The sequence below is a fragment of the Hipposideros armiger genome, unplaced genomic scaffold (genome assembly GCF_001890085.2).
Source record: "Hipposideros armiger isolate ML-2016 unplaced genomic scaffold, ASM189008v1 scaffold_270, whole genome shotgun sequence".
NCBI lineage: Eukaryota > Metazoa > Chordata > Mammalia > Chiroptera > Hipposideridae > Hipposideros > Hipposideros armiger.
Genome location: NW_017731620.1, coordinates 324,150 through 339,782, shown reverse-complemented (window position 1 = coordinate 339,782; position 15,633 = coordinate 324,150). Strand labels below are relative to the sequence as shown.

Genomic DNA, 15,633 nt, shown 5'->3' with positions numbered 1-15,633 from the left:
AAGATGATTAAAACTAAGGGTCAGGTCAACGCTAAAAGGGATCGGCCTTTGGAGAACCAGGCTGCGTCGCTGAGCTACGACCCCGTAGCTCGACCCCCAAAGGCCTCACGCGGTAGGCCCGCCTGAGCGCGCGGCTCAAGAGGTTCACTGCGCAGCCGTGCCGTCACGGCGTCGGGGCGGGGCCCGCGGCAGGGGCGGGGCCGCCTCCCGGATCTGGCGGAGGGGCGGGCCTGGGGCGGCGACCCGGTGGGGCGCGCTCGGCCGCTGAAGTGCTGGTCTTTGTAACGCGCCCGCTGGATAGGCGGCTGCTCGGAGAGGCTTGCGGGTTCGGAATGCCTGGGCTGCCCAGGGTCCCGGAACAGGGGCGCGCGGAGCAGTGCGCGCCGGATACCCCTCGCGCAGGCTTTGTGCTGGGACTGGACGTGGGCAGCTCAGTGATCCGCTGCCACGTCTATGACCGCGCGGGGCGGATCCGTGGCTCCAGCGCCCAGAAGGTGACAGGGAGCGGGCGTCGGGGCTGTGGGTCAGGGTCGCACAGATTCCCGAGATCCGGTCGCAGAAGGGGAGCGGGCGGGTCCGTCTCATCCGGCCTGGACGCGGCCACCTGCAGCGTCCCGGGGCCTGAGTGGCGTGCTGGGACTGGCCAGATCTCGTTCCCGCCCTGGGCAGGGCTGGAATCCGCGCTCCCTTCCTGCCCTGGCTGAGGGCAGGAGGGGTCCGGTTTGTGAGCCAAGGCCATTCACTGTCATTCCTGTCACCTGGGATTTGCCCCTCAGGCCGTAGGTGACTTGCAGAGCAGAGCGGGCTGCAGTTACTCAGCCAACGGGTGCTTTGTGACTTGCTTGGTTTTTCCTGCACTTCCGTGATAGACATCCAACCTGTCTTCATTTACATTTTAAAATTTCACATCTTGATAGAATCGAACTTTATTGTCCATTCTTAAGTTGTTATCATTAGAAACTACTTCTCCAACTGCGGATTCCTCACATGAGTAACTGATATCCATAGATATGGGAAACATTGGACAACTTTTGAAGTCTGTAGTGTCACTACTTTACTCCTTCCCATTTTTGAGAATTCGTAAAAATATCTTTTTTTGATTTGAGGAACTTAGCAAGTTATAGATTGTTGTTATTAGTAAATTCATGCTATTAGTAAAGCAGCTAACCAGCTGGTATTCTCCTGTTCCCATTTTAATGAAGTGCAGATTTCTACACTATTTCCTGAGTACCAAAAATGTTGATTGGATGTGGTGTTACCATTTACTCTTCTTTCCAATACCAGCATCTTTTTATGTCAGCAAGGTCAGGACATTCATTAGTTACCTAGACCATTCCCACAGCACTGGACTCCCAGTTTGCTCCATTCCCACCCTTCTTCCAACCCTCTTAGAAGTGTTTTTCAACCACAGCGGTTTTCCAGGGCCAGGTCTACCCAAATGACAGCTTTGAGCATTTGTTTCTGAGGAAATATTAGATTTCCATTCTGGTTTTGGGACCAGGACAGTGAGCTGGGACTACAGCAGCTCCTTGGTCCCTTCTCTGGTTACCTGTGCAAGAACACTGCCCACCCACCCCGCACACCCCGTGTCTACACCAACTGGAAGGGACAAATGAAAGGCCCACACTGTCCCTCAGCATCTATCTGTGTCCTTCTTATCTTTTTATGAGTCTTTATCACAACACAATGATACTTTTCACACAGTCTCTCTTATAATTCTAAACACAAAGTACTTCTGTTTTAAGCAGTGATGTTTTTATAAAAGGAATGGAAGTATTTGGAACCAAAGGGAGACAAATTGTTAGAAGATACAAGATTTCACAGTTGTTATATTATCTGAGGCGAATCATTAGTTTTTTTAGAAATGAAGTAAAAATCTCAAAGATGAATCAAGATTGCTGTAGCAGGAAAATAGAATGGTTCGCTCAGACTCTAAACTGTGGGTAAGGTATCTGGAAAGATAAGTGAGTAATATGCAAAAAGCATTTTATTAAAAATAAAAAAAGTACAAATAAATAAAAATTTTAAATAAAAAGACAAAAAGTCCCTGCCCTCAAAGGAGGAAGCACTCTCTTAGGTTAAGGAGTTTATACCAATGCCTCTCAAACTGTAGAAGGAATTTTACACAGTGCCTTTTTTTATTTTTCATTTCTTTATTGGGGAATTGGGAAAGGGGAACAGTGTTGGGAAATTGGGGAAAGGGAACAGCCAAGTTGTCCTTCAATCTTAGTTGTGGAGGATGCAGCTAGCTCAGCTCCAAGTCCAGTTGCCATTCAGCCAACATTCGGCAGCTCAGGGCAACTTAGCTCAAGGTTCTGTGTTTAATCTTAGTTGCAGGTGGGCATAGCCCACTATCCCATGTGGGAATCAAACTGGCAACCTTATTGTTAGGAGCACATGCTCTCACCAGCTGAGCCATCCTGCCACCTGTTGGCAGCTCAGCGGCAGCTCAGCTCGGGTGCAGCTCACTGGCCCATGTGGGAATCTAACCAGCCACGCTGTTGCTCAGAGCGCGCGTTCTTAACCAACTGAGACACTTGGCTGGCCCACAGTAGTGCTTCTTAAAGTGTGATTCCTGGGCTGCTGCAGTTGAGATAAGGAATATATGAAATAGAAACTGGCATAGCAATTTGGCAGAGTAATTTTATGTTTATTGACCTTAATAATAAAACATTTGGGATTTTATTTTGTATGTAATTTTTTCCTAGAAAGTTGTTTTAATTGTGTCTTAATTTTTTTTAACTGCAGTTGACAATCAATATTCAATTCAGGTGTATAGCATAGTGGTTAGACATTTATATAACTTATGAAGTGATCCCACTCCTAAATCTAGTACCAACTGGCACTATACATAGTCATTACAATATTATGATTATATTCTCTATGCTGTATTTTACATCCCCGTGACTATTTTGTAACTGCCAATTTGTATTTCTTAATCCTTTCACCTTTATCACCCAACCATCCAACCTCCCTCCCATCTGGCAACCATCAGTTTGTTCTCTGTATCTATGAGTTTGTTCGTTTATTTTGTTTTTCAGAATCCACATATAAATGAAATCATATTTTCACCATTGAGTACGATATTAGCTGTGGCTTAGTCATGTATGACCTTTATTATGTTGAGGTATGTTCCTTCTATTCCCACTTTGCTGAGAGCTTTTATCAAAAATGGATGCTGGATTTTGACAAATGCTTTCTCCACATCTATTGTTATGATCACATGATTTTTATCCTTCATTTCATTTATGTGATGTGTCACATGAACTGATTTGTGGATAGTGAACCAAACTTGCATCCAAGGAATAAATCCCACTTGTTCATGGTGTATGATCTTTTTTGTTTTTTTTTAAGATTTTATTGGGGAATTGGGGGAGGGGAACAGTGCTGGGGAATTGAGGGAAGGAGAACAGACAAGTTGCTATCCTTTTGTTCTTCAGTCTAGTTGTGGAGGATGTCGCTTCATTGGTCCATGGTGGTATTATCATTGCGCTCTTCCCAGCTGAGGCAGATCGGTCGCTGGCCATTGGACAGTGGCTCACGGAGGCTTACAGCAGCTCACGCTGACTGCCAGCTGCTCATGCCAGCTACTGGCCACTCACAGTAGCTTACGGCAGCCCACTGCAGCCTCGCTGTAGTCTACGCCGTCACCTGTGACTCAGAGCAGCCCAGCCAGGTCAAGCTGTTGTTCACCATCTTAGCTATAGAGGGCAGTGTCACTGACCCATGTGAGATCTGAACTGGTGGCCTTGCTGCTCAGAGTTTGTGCTCCCAAGCCAACTCTTAACCAATGAGCCACTTGGGCGGCCTAGGTGTATGATCTTTTAAATGTCTTGCTGAATTTCATTTGTTAATATTTTGTTGAGGATTTTTGCATCTGTTGGATCATTGGGAAAGTCATGACGTATTTTTCTATGTTTTTCAATGCAAAAATGACTTTCCTGATGACCCAATACGTTCATCAGGAATATTGGTGAATAATTTTCTTTTTTTTGTTGTTTTTCTTTTTGTAATGTCTTGGTCTGGTTTTTGAATCAGAGTATTGTTGGCCCTGTAAAATGAACTTGGGAGCCTTCCCGCCTCTTGAACTTTTTGGAATAGTTTGCAAAGAATAAGTATTAATTCTTCTTTGAATGTTTGGTACAATTCACCTGTGAAGCCATCCGGTCCAGGACTTTTGTTGTTGGGAGCTTTTTGATTACTGATTTGATCTCATTAAGTTATAGGTCTGTTCAGATTCTGTTTCTTCTTGATTCAGTCTTGAAAGATTGTATTTTTCCAAGAATTTATCCATTTCTTCCAAGTTGTCCAATTCATTGGCATATAATTGTTTGTAGTATTTTCTTAAAACCCTTTGTATTTAGGCAGTGTTGGTTTTCACTTCTTTTTCATTTCTGAGTTTATGTATTATGGCTCTCTCTCTCTCTCTCTCTCTCTCTCTCTCTCTCTCTCTCTCTCTCTCTCTCATTGTTGAGTCTGGTTAAAGATTTATCAATTTTGTTTACGTTTGCAAAGAACTAGCTCTTGGTCATTAATCTTTTGTATTTTTTTTTACTCTATTTCATTTATTTCTGCTTTGATCTTTATTATTTCCTTCCTTTTACTCACTTTTGTCTTTGCTTTCTGTTCTTTTTCTAGTTCCTTTAGGTGTAAGTTTAGATTGTTTATTTGAGATGTTTCTTATTTCTTGACGTAGGTGTATTTTGCTATGAATTTTCCTCTTAAAACTGCATTGGTTGTGTTCCATAGATTTTGCATTGTTATGTTTTCATTTTCATTTGTCTGAATGTATCTTCTGATTTCTTCCTTGAGCTTATTGTTAATCCACACACTGTTTAGTAGCATGTTATTTAGCCTCCATGTGTTTGTGTGTTTTTCAGTTTTCTTCTTGTGGTTGATTTCTAGTTTCATACTATTTGGCCATCCCTTCACTGGAGCTTAGGGCAATTGTTTGAGAGTGAGTAGATCTGTGCTTGGGCCCTTTAAGAGAAAGCCAGATTCTACAGCAGTCCTTTGTCTCATCTGGATGGAATACCTGCTGATTTTTGCAGCCAGATGTCATGGGGACTCCTTCTCAGCAGGTGTTTTAGGCTGGGGAGCCTGTTGTGGGGCTGAGGCCCGTCGCTCCTCAGGGGGTATTTCTGGATATTTAATAGCCACACATGTGTGGGACCAGCTTCTTTTGAATCTCTGTCCCTTCTACCAGTCTTGACATAGCTTCTTCTTTATATTCTTAGTTAATGGGAATTCTGTTCAGCTAGTCTTCAGCTAGTGATTCTCAAGGGTGGTGGTTCTATAATTTAATTGTAACTTTTTTTGTGGTCAAAGGAGGTGAGCACAGTATTTACCTACTCTGTCATCTTGACCAGATGCCCATTTAAATTGTGTCTTAAGAATTGTTGGTCCATAATGAATTAAAAATTAGGAAAAAAAGGCAGAGACTACCTAGTCCTGGGCCTTGCAGTTTTGTTTTTCTGTGCCCACCATTGCAACCATGCTGCACCAAATCCTTGGGCAGGCAAAGAAGCATCCAAGCTTGACCCCTCTCCTTGTATGTATTGGAGCCGGAGGTACTGGGCAGAGCTGTATGTCTTGCTCCTGGCATTGTTCAATCCAGATGTCTGTTGGGACACAATACAAGTTCTACTCAGTGAATATAGATTATAGCAAACTGAAGAAAGAAGGTGCAGACTTCCAAATAAAATGTTTCACTGTAAAGCTGCTTAAAATGAAGGTCTTCCAGAAGTCATCCGCACAATTTTCCACTTAACCAGGAAATATTTCCCCTCCAAATGCACAAAATCAAGTTGATGTATTATGTTGAGGTTTATACTGATTAATAAATATCTGAAGCTTGAAAAAAAAAATAAATTAGAAAAAAACAAGCAAACAACTGGTCCTTTAGTTTGAGTTCTTTGGGAAAGTGTCTTATTAACCTATATTTCCACTTAGCATCTGGTTTATTACATCAGGGGTATAAAATAAATAATTGAGTTGTAGTTAATTAAAATATTATTAGAAATTCAGTTTGCTTCATGGGACTCTATGGGTTAGACACAGAACTTGTATTTTTCTCAATCAAAAATTATACCTCTACTAATATTTTGATGAAGAGACTATATAATAGAAACCTCAAACCTTTTAGTATACAACTTGATTGATATTGCCAAATAAATAGCTTTAAAAAGAAAGAGAACGAACAACTGAAAAGATTACCCATTAAGGACAAGAACAAAATAGGCTGTGTTGGTCTTTTAGTTAAAATTGAACCCCAATTGTGAACCCTTAATTAGCAGGCTAGTACTTGGCCTCTCAGAAGACTTCAATTTTATTTCTCTGGAATTCATTTTTTTAACAGCAGAGATACACTTTTAGCCTTTTCCTATTATTTGTATTTTAAAAAAAATCTTTCCATGGACTCTTAAATATTGGTTTTATATACTAAAATAGTATTTAGAGTTGAAAATCCTAGATGTGAATATTTGATATTTTTAGTTTTTAAAAATGGAAGAAGTTTATCATCATGTTTCCTATTGTGAAGAACATCATGCCATTATGAAGAAACCATGAAAGATAACATCTTGGCTGAAAGGACAGAAAGGCCACTCCAAAGAGAACAGTGGAATTGCTAATACTACGTATCCTCTGTATACTCTTGAAAAAATCTGGTTGTTGTCTTTTGTTTCTAATCAACAAAACAGTTTTTCTTCTTAGCTTTGATTATATTCTTGATCTAATTTTGGTATGATTTTCCTTCGGTAGGGGAGCAGATATGATTTTACTACTATGACATGTTTGGGGACAGTGAGCTTTCCAGGTTGGTGCAGTTGAGGGAAGTGACCCTGGAGTGCTACCATCAAGTCTGGAGGTTTGTAGACTTGAAATGATGATATCGATATTGAGTTTTTTGGAGTGAGGAAGTATTTATTGCATTTGAGCCTTTACAGTCTGTAGTCATGGAAGTCTTACATAGACTGAACAGAAATATTATTTGATAGAAGGGGAATAGATTTTGTTAGATCTGTTTGTTTCTGATGAGCTCCCTGGACTCTTTTCTCATATTACCATCATGTTCCCCACATCATCACTGTTTCCTCAGAGTTCCTTTTTTCTCTTATTTTGGACTCTTCTTACATGTTAGAGATTTTCCTTAAATGGTCATCTATGGGTGGTTATCTGTTCATATTTTCAGTACCACGTCTTACCCTACTCAGCTATCTCTGAGCTAGTATATTTGCAAGAAAAGAACTTCTCTGGTTCAGTCCCCACAGACCTCTTACCTTCTGCCTGGCTAGGGAGGGGCAGTAATCTGGCTGTAGGAGAGGAATTGGATATGCTTATAAAAGACTTTGAACCAATCCTTTGTTTAGCCCCATCTGGCATCCCAGCCTCTGGAGGTACCTGTGATTTTTAGGGTTCTACCCTAGAATATCTGCCAGAGGTTGAGCAGAGATGTGGTTAATCTGAGCAGGAAGTGAGGTATCAGTTTTCTCCCCTGTGTTTGGCCATGTACCACCACCTACTCACTGTTGATATTAAAAAATTTTGTTAAAACATGGTCTGACACTGTTTGCTCTCTTCTCATTGTCCTTCTGTGTAAAACTTCTTAATGTTTCTATTTTGAGTCTTGAGAGAAATTAGAGATAAAATGCATATGTTCAAGCCATCATTTTAACCTGAAGCCATAGATTCTTTTTATTGTATTTTTAAAACTAATATACAGTAAAACTGACTTTGGCGAATACCTTCTGTGAGTTTTAGCACATGTATAGGAGTAATCCAAAACACTCTCTTGTGCTAGCCCTTTGTGCTAACTCCCTTGTGCTATAACCCTCTTCCTCCACCTAGCCTCTAATAACCACTGATCTATTTTCCATGACTATAGTTTTTTTCTTTTCTTTTTGAGAATGTCATTTAAGTGAAACAATACAGTAAATAGCCTTTGGAGATTGGTTTATTTTTTAAGCATAATTCCTTTGAGATTTGTCCACATTTTTGTGTGTATCAGTAGTCCATTCATTTTATTTCTGAGTAGTAACCCATTATAGATGTATCACATTAATTCACCATTGAAGTACATGTGGGTTAGTTCCAGTTTCTGGTGATTTTTAATAGAGCTTCTATTAACATTTTTATAGATTTTATTTTTAGGTTTTTTTATTGGGGAATCGGGGGAGGGGAACAGACAAGTTGCTGTCCTTTTGTTCTTCAGTCTAGTTGTGGAGGACGTCGCTTCACTGGCCCAAGTTGGCACCATCATTGCGCTCTACCTGGGTGAGGCAGATCAGTCGCTGGCCTCTGGACGGCTGCTCACAGCGGCTCTTGGCTCACGCTGGCTGCCAGCCACACACGGTAGCTTATGGCAGCCCACTGCAGCAGGGGCTGCAGCCTACGCTGTCGCCAGCGACTTGTGGTAGCCCAGCTCTAGGTCAAGCTGTTGTTCACCATCTTAGTTGTAGAGGGCAGTGTCACTGGCCCCCATGTGGGATCTGAACTGGGGCCCTGCTGCTCAGAGCTGGCATCCCAAGCCAACTCTTCACCAATGCGCCACTCGGCCGGCCCATAGATTTTTAATGTGTATGTAAGTTTTTATTTCTTTAGAATAAATATGTAGGAGTGGGATTGTTGGGTTAGATGGTGAGTAAATGTTTAATTTAAGAAGGAATTACCCAACTTTTCCAGAGTAGCTATACCATTTTGCATTCCCACCAGCAATGTGTAAGAGTTCTATTTGTTCTTCACCAACACTTGATATTATTGATGTGTTTTTTTTTTAATTTCATGCATTCTAATAGATGTAGTAGTGTCTCATTTGGTGTTTGTTTTTTTAAATTAATTAATTAATTAATTAATATTAGTTTCATGTGTAGTCTCATTTGGTTTTTGACTTGCATTTCCCTAAAGGCTATGATGTTGAATATTTTCATGTGCATATTTGCTGTCCATATATCTTCTTTGCTGAAGTGCCTCTTCTAGTCTTTTGCCCATTTTTTAATTAGGTTTGTTTTCTTATTGTTGAGTTTTGAGATTTCTTTATATATTCTGGATATAATTCCTGTATTGGATGTGTGATTTACAGATATCTTCAACCAGTCTGTACTTTGTCTTTTCATTTTCTTAACAGTATCTTTTGCAGAGCAGATATTTTTAATTTTGATGAAGTCCAATTTATAATTTTTTTGTTTTATGAATGATACTTTTGGTGTCATGTCTAAGAACTCTTCTTCTAGCTCCAAGTCACACTTTTACATTTAGAGCTATGATCCCTTTTGAGTTAATTTTTGTATAAAATACGAGGTTTAGGTTAAAGTTAATTTTTGTTGCACATGGATATTATAAATTTTTCCAACTCTGTTGAAAAAACTATCTTTTCTCCATTGAATTGCCCAGTACATTTGTCAAAAATCAATTAGCCATATTTGAGTAGGTCTATTTCTGCATTCTATTCTGTCCCGTTGACCTATTTGTTTGTTTTTATGCTAGTATCATATCTTTTTGATTACTATAGCTTTATAGTAAGTCTTGAAGTTGGGTGTGATTCCTCCAATTTTATTCTTTTCAACATTCATTTGGCTATCTCAGTTCTTTTGACTTTCCATATAAATTTTAGAATCATCATGTCTATATCTACAAAAAGTCCTACTGGGATTTTGACAGTTCTTTTAGCACTGAAAATGTTGAGCTACTTTCTCCTAGCCTTCGTGGTTCTGATAAAAAATCTACAGTCATCCCAATCATTGTTTGCACATATAATGAGCCTGGCTGCTTTCAAACTTTTTTCTTTGTTTTTGGTTTTCATCATTTTAACTATTCTAAATCTGGAAGTGTAAGGCTTTGAACTTATCCTGTTAGGAGTTTTCTAACCTTCTAGAATATATAGATTTTAAATCTTTCACTGAACTTGTGAAGTTTTTAGCTCTATTACGACCCTGAATTAATTTTTTTCTGCATGGAACTCTTTCTTTTCTTCTTTGGGGACTCTGATGACATAAATATTAGATCTTTTGCTCTTTTCCCACAGATTCCCTCAGGCTTTATTCATTTTCTCCAAAGTTTTTCTCTCTGTTGTTCCGATTAGATAATCTCCATTGATCTATCTTCAGGTTTTTTGACATTCTCCTGCTGTCTCCGTTCTATTGAGCCCATCCAGTATGTTTTGTTTGTTTGTTTGTTTGTTTTAGGAGAGCGCAGCTCAAAGTGGCCCTGTGGGGGTCAAACCAGCAACCTTGTTGTTCAGAGCACATACTCTAACCAACTGAGCCACCCAGCTGCCCCTGTATGTTTTTTATTTTAATGGTTATATATTTTTTAAATTGTTTGACAAGTAAAAGTTGTATATATTTAAGGTATACAACATGATGTTTAGTATATATATACATTGTGAAATGATTACCACAATCAAGCTAATTAACATACCTATCACCTCACAAGATTACTGTGTGTGTGTGTGTGTGTGTGTGTGTGTGTGTGTTCAGAACACTTGAGAATTACTCTCTTAGCAAATTTCAAGTGTACAATACATTATTAACTGCTATATTTACCATGCTATACATTAGGTCTTCAGAATTTATTCATCTTATAACTGAAAGTTTGTACCCTTTGACCAGCATCTCTCTCCATTTCTCCCACTCCCTTCATTTCTGTATTTTTTCAATTCTAAAAATTTCATTTTGTTTTTCTTCATGTTTTTTATATCTTTGCTGAGACTTTCTATCTTTCCATTTGTTTCAAAAGAATTCACCCTCACTTCTTAGAGCACTTTTATAATAGCTGCTTTAAACATTTATCAGATATCTGTGTCATCTTGGCGTTGGTATCTATTGATTATCTTCTATGTGAGTTGAGATTTTTCTGGTTTTCATGTATTTTGTAATTTTGGATTGTGTCCTGGACACTTTGAATATCATGGTATAAGACTCTGGGTCTTGTGTAAATCCTATGATGAATGTTGATATGTTTCTTTTAGCAGGCAATTAATGCAGTTGGGTTCAGGCTACAAATTCTGACCAGCCTTCTGTGGACTTGGGTTTCAATGTCAGTTCTCTTTTCAAAACCTTCATAGTACTATTTGAATATGCCCTGTGTATGTGCTACCAAGTGGTTAGTCTGGGACCTGGGCCATGGTCTCTCCCGTAGTTCTGTTTTTTACATCTGTGCTCTACTGTTTAGGTTACACTTACACATGTACACCTTCTAGGTGAGTCTAGGGAATCATACACACCTTCTAGAGTAGCTTTCTGAAGCTACTCCTTCTCTGAGATCTTCCTACTGCTCTTTGAGTCCTCTTGAAAGACAGCTGGAGCTTTCATTACCTATTCTGCCAAGCACTTTGTACGCCCACACAGGGCTAGGTATCAGGAGCACAGAGAGAGGTAAAAGCCATGGGGGTTCCACCTTACCCTCTTGGACCCCTAGCTCCTCTGATTGGAGAGGAAGTTTTACCTCCCTCAATATTTTAGGTGCTGTGGTTACTGCTGCAGCCACCACTACGTGATAACCTGGGTCCAAAAGTATCAAGACAAGGGGTAAAAAAGGAAAGAAATTGGGAGATTTCTCCCATTCCCTCTGAGTGTTAGCCAGAAAAGAGAGCTTCTCCTGGGGTTTCCACTGCAGCTGCTACCCACTGCTGGTTTTTGCGGCTTCCTTGAGTCCAGGCCAGGGGATACCAGAAGAAAAGTGGGAAACTTACCACCAGCTCAGTGGTACTTGAATTCTTCAAACCCACTTTGCCCCTATATACCTTTTTGAGTCCACAAATAGCTGCTCTGTGCATTTTGTCAGGGTTTTGTAACTGTATTCAGTGGGGGAGACAGGGTGGCCTGTGCTTGTGCCACCATAATCAACGAGAACTTGCTGATTTGTTAATTTTTGTATTTTAAAAGTCTGACTTTTTTCTTATTACACAAATAACACATCTTCTTATAGAAAACTTGGAAAATAAAATAAACTTGGAAAATAAAGATAAAGATTAAATAAAGCTAAAATCTTCTGTGTCAACTCATGAACTAATGAAAACTACTGTTATTTTGGTGTGTCCTTTTTAATTTCATATATGTATTTTTTTCCACCTTAACAATAAAAATGAATTAGATAATAAAATCATATTGTTAGTGATTTTAACGAATACTCTTCTCTTTTCCATAGGTAGAAAGTCTTTATCCTCAAATTGGCTGGGTTGAAATTGATCCTGACATTCTCTGGCTTCAATTTGTTGCTGTAATAAAAGAATCTGTCAAAGGTAATTGGATTTATAAAAATAAAAATAGTTAGTAAAATATGTTTTGTTTGTAACAAGAGTTTTCCGCAGGCATCGGTAGAATTTTGTGGGTTTCCTAAGTTATAATTATACATATAGTATTTTATTGGGGTCACAGTGTCAATCCGTTTTGACCAAGAATGGCAAGGCAAATGAAAGTTTCATTTGGGGTCTTTTAAGAGTTGCAATTCAGAAACGTAAGTTTGGTTAGAAACCCCAACTGTATTCTGAGCGTGAAAGGGACATAGTTTATAAAGACAGAAAACGGGCACAAGTTGCTTTGAAGGAACTGAGATTGGTGCTGTCAGGCAGACTTACACTGTGCTCTATACATGACTAATTGCTTATGTCTATTGCTAGGTGAACATTTTATTTTGTAGTAGAGAGATCAATGATGCAGAGCCAGTTCCAGGAAGTACACATGTATCAGGATGTAGCTGTTTGGTTTAGGCAAGTTCAAAAGTTTAGTTTCACTTGGAAGGAATGAGTTAGCTCAGCTTCCTGGAGTCCTGCTGGCTCCATTTTAGGTTGTTCTCTTGACAATATTAACTCCATTTTGCAGTTTTCCTTTCACAACAGTTTCCCAGTATTTTTTAGGGGACTTTTGCAGTTTACAGTGAACCACTTTGTCCAGGAGGGATAACAGCAGTTCTGTTCTCTGGTTTAAGGTTTTTCCAGCCGCAGTATAAAGGCTCACCTTCCACCTTCATTCTAGGTTGTAGCTAGTGCCTATTGGATTTTCTGTTGTGTACAAAATACTAGCAGGTTATAAACAAAGTTACAACACACAGTTCCCGTTGATAGAAGTTACAATTGAATAACCTTGATTGTAAAACAAACTTTTGTTTTTTTTGTGTGTAATTTCTTGATGCAGAGTGCTTTCCTGGCGATAGCCGTGGTCTGAAATCTCAGCTCTTTAAGAAGTTTTCAATGCAACCTTCTTTAAGAACACGATGAAAGATGACTTGTAGATGTAAATTCTAAACGGTCTTTTGGTCTTTTACTTCTTTTTCCTGGCTGAATTGCTTCTCCTCACCTTTTTGGTTTGAAATATTTCAAAACCTATACAAAATTTGCAAGAATAGTACATTGAACACCTGTATAATTTTCTCCAAGATTCAGACATGTTTTACAATGTTTACTGTACCATCCTCTATAAACTTTTTTTGGCTGATCCATTTGAGGATTGGTTGTGACATAATAATCTGTTATTCCTAAATACTTCTGCATTATTTCCAAAGAAAAAAAGTATCCTCCTGTATCACCATAATGCAATTATCACACACGATATTAAATATTAATATGGTAATATTTTCTAATACTTAGTCTTCAGTATCCCCTACTCTCTTATTCATTAATAACTTTTTATTCAATCCAGAATCTAACCAAAATGAGGCATTGCATTTAGTAGTGTCTGTAGAGTCTCTCAACGACAGCATGTTCTTTGTGACATTAACAGTCTTCAAAATTGTAGACCAATTTAGTAGACTTTTCTGCGTTTTGGGGTTGTCTGATTATTTCCACATGATTAGATTCAGGATAAGTATTTTTGGAAGGAGTACAGAATAGGGGTTATTTGTCATCCTCAGTGCTCAAATTTAAAGTTGTCCCTAATTTGCCCAGTGGGATAAAATGCTTTTTTTTTTTTTTTAAGATTTTTATTGGGGAATTGGGGGAAGGGGAACAGACAAGTTGCTGTCGGTTTTGTTCTTCAGTCTAGTTGTGGAGGACGTTGCTTCACTGGCCCAAGTTGGCACCATCATTGCACTCTTCCCGGGTGAGGCAGATCAGTCGCCGACTTCTGGATGTCTGCTCACTGCGGCTGCTGGCCACTCCCGCTGGCTGCTGGCTACACATGGTAGCCCATGGCAACCCACTGCAGCAGGGGTTGCAGCCTATGCCGTCGCCAGCGACTCACAGCAGCCCAGCTCCAAGTTGAGCTATTGTTCAGCATCTTAGCTGTAGAGGGCAGTGTCACTGGCTCTCATATATGGGATCCGAACCGGGGCCCTCTGGCATCCCAAGCCAGCTCTTAACCAATGCGCCACTCAGCCGGACCTAAAATGCTTTTTTAAAAGAATATCACAAAAAACACTCAAGTTGCTATAATTTAAGAAATTTGGATTTAAAAAACTATGTTTTTATTTGCCTCCTAGCATCTGTTTGTGTGGAAAATAAGATCTGGTCTTCAATAATTATGTTACTTTCCCGAGGGATTTTCCTTTATTACCATATACCAGTTTCTATTATGGTTGATCATGGCTTAAATTAAGATCCGATCTTTTAGTATTATCAAGAAAAAAATACAATCTGACTGACTTTCAGTAGTGTTTGTTTTTTTAATAATGTTTAAAGGCAAAAAGACCATTTTAAAAATTAGAATATGACCTTTTTTCCTTTTAAGTAAAGAAAATACTAGAAAGTCATCTTAATAATGTTTTCTTTATTAACTCAAATTGTGTTATTAAAATTCTAAACCCAGATATTTTTTTCAAAGTTTATACTCAGTGATTTCTTTTCCATGCTATAGTATTACAACAAAAACCTTCACTGGCTTTTAAACAAGTGTTTTATCTATCTTTATTTTTAGCTGCAGAAATAGAGATGAATCAAATTGTTGGTCTTGGCATTTCAACACAGAGAGCAACTTTTATTATGTGGCACAAGTGAGTACATTGTGTAATAAGCACTCTATTTCTGGGTTCATACCACAGTGAATATACTGCTGTGAAATCTGGGGAATTTTAAATTTGTGAATTAAGAACTTTGTTAAGATGGATGAAAGTAGGCCTACCTTTTGGCTTATTAAAATATGTTCTGTGCATGTCATCTAGGCTTGACTTACATAAAATAATAACAAAAAAACTGTTGCTGTTATTAAAATTCTCCATTCCTTTCTTTTCCATTTTATTTTCTTCATGTCACTTATCATTACTTAAAAATTTTCTTTACTTATTTGCATATTTATTTATTAAATCTCTCCCGTAGAAGTAAGAAGTTTCATGAGTGTTGGGATTTTTGTCTGCCCTGTTTACACTGGGTCCTTCAAACCTACAACAGTATGCAGCACATAGTAGGCACTCAAATCTTTGAGTGATTGAGATGAACCTGGAGAGGAAGGCAGGGTCCCAGACTAGGAAAGGCCGTTTGTTGTGATAAGGAGTTTGCCTCTCATAAGCAGTGGGAAACTATCAAAATCTGTTAAGCAGAAGAGTAATGTGACCAAATTTGCATTTTACAAAGAATATTCTTTTTTTATTTTTTAAAGATTTTTATTGGGGAATTGGGGGAAGGGGAACAGACAAGTTGCTGTCCTTTTGTTCTTCAGTCTTGTTGTGGAGGACGTTGCTTCACTGGCCCAAGTTGGCACCATCATT

At 39.0% G+C, this 15,633-nt stretch overlaps 1 protein-coding gene across 4 annotated transcripts in view; it reads left to right on the top strand.

The window, feature by feature from the left end:
* Positions 1 to 212: 212 nt before the first annotated feature.
* Positions 213 to 15,633, top strand: part of GK5 (glycerol kinase 5) — a 76,328-nt gene continuing 60,907 nt past the window's right edge. For 2 of the 4 annotated variants that reach the window (XM_019656955.1, XM_019656954.1), the window contains exons 1-3: positions 213 to 494; positions 12,145 to 12,238; positions 14,847 to 14,922. In XM_019656955.1, coding sequence (XP_019512500.1) covers positions 333 to 494; positions 12,145 to 12,238; positions 14,847 to 14,922 — 332 coding nt within the window. In that variant the 5' untranslated portion in view covers positions 213 to 332. Of the gene's footprint in view, positions 495 to 3,041; positions 3,128 to 6,762; positions 6,869 to 12,144; positions 12,239 to 14,846; positions 14,923 to 15,633 lie in introns of those variants that run through there. The other 2 variants (XM_019656958.1, XM_019656956.1) reach the window with 2 other exon arrangements.